Below are 6,471 nucleotides of genomic sequence, written 5' to 3' on the forward strand. Positions count from 1 at the left end.
TTAAGGGGTCCTATTTAAGCATAAATTAGCAGTGTAATATATAACTTGAGGCCCTTTTTGCGGTTTTGGCTAATATGCATAAGGATTTTACTTATGCACCATGCATAAGCCTACATAAGCCATTGGATCATGTTTTTAATCCAGTATTGAGTATTGAGTGGTGAGTATTGAGTAATAACAATTGATGTCTAGAATTTGATCCAATGATCCAAGGGTCCATAATAATCTATGCATGGTGCATAGATTTTTATCTATGCACGGTAACTGCACCCCCTTTTTGCCATAGCTTAAACATAAAAAAGTGTGAGGCCTTGTGCTATAGGTCGCCTTGCACACCCTCAAAGACGGTCCTGACTATTCTTATACCCTTTTTTTACACCAATACCTACGCCGTATATACTGTTCATTGTATTTATACGGTGAACAATGTTTTTTAAGAAAATAATATTATTTTAAAAAAATATATTTTATTTTTTAAAAAATATATATTTTTAAAATATATTTTATAACACAAATGTAAAATGGTATTATTAATCAACTTTACAATTGTATTAACCACAAAAATGTAAGTTATTAACCAACTATTTTGCTTATAGTTCATTAACCACTTTTACTATTTCATTAACCAATAAAATACATACTATTAACCATGTTCTGACACTAAATTATAAATATATTAATAAACATTTACACTCCATTAATCAACTTTATTTTACTATTTAATATTTTTTATGTTTGAGAATTCATTAACCAAGTTATGAACTGTATTAACCAATTTTATAAATAGGATTAACCAATTAACCAATTTTATAAATATGATTAACCAAAATTTGTACTTATTAATTTTTTATGTCAAAATATATATTAAGCAAGCTTTTGAACTATACTAACCAAATTTTAATATTTCATTAACCAATATAATTATAGAAAAAAAAATTAAAGTCAAAAAAATAAAAACACTTTTATGTATTTGTGCATTGTTTTAAGTGTAGGTGTAACAATTTATATGAATAACATTATTCTTGAACTTTTTAGGTTATGTTTTTTTTGGAAATCTTGGTATCCGGCCTTGCGATCGACTAATTCAAATGGACTGATCCACGCAAAGATTGATAATATCTAGTAGGATTCGAATTCAAGACCTTGAGAGGAGCACACTTTTTAGGTTATGTTGATTTGGATCGGGAAATACCCCATTGTTCGAAGATTTTTCTGTTTTTTTTATGTGCTTTTTGGTGCTTTTCTTATTTCATGAAAGAGAAACAACTTTTCCTTCGGGATCCATCTCTGTATCCTAGTATACCTAAGCCACTTTCACTTGTGAATTTTAATGGCTTTCTTCTTATAAACTTTCAACAACTAGCTTTAATACATTGGGACAAAAAACCATCCATTTATCTTAACGTAATCCCGCATTTTACAAGCTTGACCTATGTAAACTTTATAGTACAACTCTGGGATATTACCTTAAGATATAATCTACTTATTATAACTACTTACCTTCTATGTCAAAAAAACAAACATTCTCTTGAAACTAAGCCTTTAAACAAATGTATCTTACTAGTATATGATATTAAGTTAACTAAAACTATTTTCACATAGTAATCATCTTTTTCAAATTTCACAAATAAAAATAAATTTCAACTAAATTAACGTAAAGATTTTGTACTCGTAACAAATACAAATAGAACAACTTTATAGACTTAATATATAATCAGACATTACATTGCAGAAATTAACATTGCATGTTGTTAATATGGACATGCATACAAAGATCAAAAGACAGATTACAGATTGATCACAAAAAAAACCATCATCCATATATTTGCTTAATTAAAACATACAAACTTCTGATCCATGAGCCTTCTCTTCTTGTAATTGGCCTTAAAACAAGCTTGTCTAAGCCTCTTTGTATGATCTTCCAATTGCTTATCAGGCATCTCCTCCACCAACTTCTTTTCCTTCTCCAATACCTCAATGTAATGCCTCATCTTTTCCTGAATCTCAGGCCCCTCCACTTTCCCTAATTCCTGCAATCAAATCCGACTAAACATAAACATACATTCAAAACAAAAACATCTTTATTAAAACTATAGGATCTTTCACTTTTACGTACCTGAACATTATTGATCAAGGTTTGAAGACTCATGAGTTTCCTGTGAGGCCACCTGCGAATACCCAATTCCCTACACCTTTTCTTCAAATGTGTGAGACCTACACTAAGCTCCCTCGCTGCTTGTGTTATTGGCATGTAAAAATACTGAGATATAACCTTCCTTGACAAATTCTTTGAACTTCTATCTTCTACTTCCGCATTAAATTCCATAACCTCTTTCTTCACTTCACTTCCACTCTTCATATCATTGCAACTTCCAAAGAAATTTTCCCTATCAGACAATTCATCAATCATTTCGCTCCACACCAAAGACTCGTCTTTCAGATCATAAAATTTTAAGTCTACACAAACAACATTCAGAAGATAAACAAAGATAAATACAGTAGCTTATTATAAAAAAAAAAAAATTAAAAATAGTACTCTATATCAGATTATAACCTTGAACTTGAAGTTGCATGTTTGGTGTTAGTTCAATGGAGAGAGATTCGTATAAAGGGTCAACTAAACCTAGACAGATATCGTCTATTGAAAACTCTTCCTTGGGCAAATTCATTGGGAAATTATACTGTCCACTGCTATTGCTATTTCCACTGCAAAAAATTAGAAAACCTTGGTAAAAATAAAAAACTGTTCCATTGCAACATGAATGCTAAAGAAGATATGACTTTTACCTTAAAGAACATGCAAATGGAAATGGTTTTTCATATTTGTCATGGTGATAAGAGTTCCAACACATAAGTGGCTTAGTCTCCATTGTGAATGTAGAGAGAGAGTTAGAGAGGAAATATTGAGATGAGTACTCTTGTGTGTGGTGATAGATATGAAAAAATGGACGTAATATAAGTGAAGTGGAGTGTGAAGAAGAAGGTTATGATTATGATAAGAGTGAGTAAATGATGGCTATAATTGTAACTAAAGAAGGCAATTACTTGGAGAATGTGAGCGCCGGCTTCTATGCATAAATGCATTTTAAATGTTTAACGTGTTTTTGTGAGAGTTACAAGATCAATTATAATTACAAGAAAATTAACTCGCCGTTTTTTTTCTTTCTCTGATGTAAAATCCTCTTCAATCATCATCATCATAAGAAAAAAGGTTACTTACACAATTGAATATGTGAATCACTAGTGCGTAATAATAAGATTACATTTGATCCATTTTGTGACATTAGATGCATGATTAGGTCTACTACTAGTATGATGGTTTGTTTAGGAGTAGTACTAGAATAGTTTTTTTCCCACGCATATACTATCTCTATTTTGTTGTTTTTCTATATTATATTTCTTTTACAAATATTAAAAAATTAATTAATTTATTATGGTACAAATAAATAATGAAATTTTTACAAAATTATCATTTATATATGAAAGATAAATTAAAAAATAGAAGAATAGTAAAGGAATGATGAGGAAATGTGTGTATTTGGTACTCACATGTGATTTAGGGTCTGTTTATTTTAGTTTTTTTTTTTTAAAATGATTTTTGTATAATTTTGTGTAAAAAAATTTTGCAAAGAAACTTTTTATAAAAATTTCACAAAAAAATTTGGTTTGAATAGTTATTTTTAAAATATTATTTTAGGTATTTCATCTTTTTATTGAAACTTTTTTTTGATATCAAAATTTCAAAAAATCACTTAATTTTGAAGCTATTTTAAATAGATTTTCGTAAAAATCATTTTTGAAATACCACTTTTTAAAAAAATTGCGATTTTGACTATATTTTGGTCTTCAATAATGTTTGTTTATATAATTTCCACGTGTTTCTAGTGAGAGATTGTCCCACTTCTCTTTAGAAACTTAACGTATCTTTTCCCCTCCCTCTACTAGGGTTTGGAGGTGCTTTTCTTCTCCCCAATTTTCTGGTTTCCCCATTTTCTCTTGGGTTTCTCTCTCTCTTCCAGATCTTTTTAGGTTTGATAGAGTCTTCCTACCAGTCTATCTGGTCTTTTCTTCTCGTCTCCGCTTCTAAGTTCTTTTGTAGGATTCTGTGTTTGAGGATTTTTTGGAGTCCTCTCTTTTTGGTTTTAGATCTGGTTGCAAAGTGATGGGAAAATGGAAGGATGTGTTGTTGTCAAAGGAAGAGGAAGAGGGTACAACGGCGGACGCAGATGAAGTTTTTGGGGGATGAGATCTCCCAACGTACTCTTGCAGCGACACTACGGATTGAGAATAGTTTTAACTCAAGAGCTTTTGTGAATACAATGTTAGGAGCGTCGAAACTTAAGAACCTGGTGGAATCGCAGGAACTAAGCAAAAACCTGTTCATATTCCGGTTTGCTACCAAAAGGGATATGGGGAGTGTTCTTAGTAATGGACCAAGGAGTTTCGATAAAAATCTTCTGGTTCTTGTTCGTGTGTCGGGAGAGGAGCAACCATCTGCACTGAATATGCACTTCGGGGTTTTCTGGGTCAGGATATATGAGGTTCCGCTAATTCTAAGATCTGAAGTTATGGCAAGGAAACTCGATGGTATCCTGGGGACGTTTGAAGAACTGGATCAGCGTGAGGCCCACAGAAACAGAAGGTTCTTGCGAATCAAAGTTACTATGAACCATAAGGAACCCCTTAAAAGGGGCACGATGGTTAGATTTAAGGATAAAAACCTGAGAGTTCACTTCAAGTATGAAAGGCTTCCCACCTTATGTTTCATGTGTGGAAGGATTGGCCACCAGATGAAAGATTGTGAAGCTGTTGGTGACTTGAGTGAGGAGGGTTTTGAAGAATTGGATGAACAAGACCTTTCTTTTGGAACTTGGCTTCGGGCATCACCATTTCCTAGAGTCCATGAGGAACAGATCAAGAAAGAATCCCATTCAAGTTTGTGTAGAAAAAGTCTTTTCCATATCTCTTCTAGCCATAGTCAGTGTGGGTCAAAAGAGAAGGGAAACGAGTTGGAGGAAGCTGAAGTTGAACAAGGGAAGAAAAAGAAGGAAGGGGGCTCCAATGGAAATTCAAAAGGATAATCTGATTCCTTCTCAATGCAAGCTACTGAAGATTGAAGCTGTGGCAGAATCTTTGGGAGCTGTTGATATCTCTAACACGGGGAATGGCTCAAACAAACCTAAAAATGTTGCGGGAGGAAGAAGGAAAAAGTGGACGAGGAAAAATCCGATGAGGAAGGCTCTCCCTAAAATTATGCAAAAAATAGAATATGAAATAGGGAAGAGACACCTTGTTGATGTAATGATCATTGATGGGACAATGAATGGGGGAACGCCCCGAATTTAATTAGTTATTTAATTAAATTAGTTAAGGAATTATTTTATTGGAATGGTCGAAGTTGGGATTCATCAGTATTATTCTAAGAGGCGTATTGGATTGATTCGTCGTTTGGAGTTTTGAGGTTAAGTTGGATTAATTAGTCAGTTAACCGGAGAATAAATATTAGAAATAATACTAGTTATATTTTTATTCTTAATTATTTTGTGGTGTGTTGGTGTATTATTTGACATGATGCGATATTATTATTAGTTTAGTAATTAGCTATAATATATTAATATGGCTAATTAGTTAATTGGGCCAAGTATGTGATTAGTAATTAGGAGGGTGTGTAGTAAGCCCATTAGCAATATTAAGGATTAGTATGAGATTAATAAAATAAAGAAAATAGAAGGAATATGGAAGTTTTTGGCTAATTTGTGAAGAACGTAGAAACAGAGAAAGAGGCTAGGGCAAGAGAGAAGGAAGGCTTCCACCATTGTTGAAGGATCAAAGCTCAAAATTAAGGTAAGGGGGAGAATGGGTTCTTTAAATGGTGATTAAAACATGAAAGGGTAGTGAGGGTTCCTTCCCCTCTATAGGAATGAATTGGAATTGATTTGTGTATAATCTTTTCTTGGTTTGATGTTTGATTAATGAATGTTAATTGATTTTGTGTGTGATTGATGTCATCTCTGATTGAATTTGTGTGAAATTCTGATTTGATTGATGAATGTGATATGAGTATTGTGTCAGTTGATGTGTTGTTGTGTTCTTCTCTTAAAAACCCAGATATGAAAATATAGGTTTAATTGATGAGGAGAAAGTGAGTTGTTATCATGTAAAATGAATGTAGAAGAATAGGTTAATGAATCTCGATGAAAGGTATGAGATAATAGGTGAAAAAGTGTTGTTTTAGACTTAAAATCATAGCCTGTTATGAGTGAAAACGAGTGGAAAACGTACTGGTGCGAAATTGCATATTTTTGGAGAAATACTGGCGTTTTGCTTATGGAATTCTGGCATACGCGTATGGGATGAGGCCATACGCGTATGGGTATGTTGATACGCGTATGGGAATTTTCAGTGTAAATTTAGTTCTGTTGATTCGCGTATGGGATGACTGATACGCGTATGGGTTTGGGTGATACGCGT

General features: G+C 32.7%; 1 protein-coding gene across 1 annotated transcript; it reads left to right on the top strand.

Annotated features, from left to right (window-relative positions):
- The first annotated feature begins 4,226 nt into the window (after positions 1 to 4,226).
- Positions 4,227 to 5,081, top strand: LOC131619963 (uncharacterized). The gene has a single exon (XM_058891017.1). The coding sequence runs from the start codon at positions 4,227 to 4,229 to the stop codon at positions 5,079 to 5,081; it is 855 nt and encodes a 284-aa protein (XP_058747000.1).
- The last annotated feature ends 1,390 nt before the right edge of the window (positions 5,082 to 6,471 follow it).

This window comes from Vicia villosa, linkage group LG1 (assembly GCF_029867415.1).
Source record: "Vicia villosa cultivar HV-30 ecotype Madison, WI linkage group LG1, Vvil1.0, whole genome shotgun sequence".
In the NCBI taxonomy this organism is placed as follows: Eukaryota; Viridiplantae; Streptophyta; class Magnoliopsida; order Fabales; family Fabaceae; genus Vicia; species Vicia villosa.

What these genes read in the sequence shown, in the direction of transcription:
- LOC131619963 (XM_058891017.1), top strand. Translation starts at nt 4,227, where the DNA reads ATGAAGTTTTTGGGGGATGAGATCTCCCAACGTACTCTTGCAGCGACA.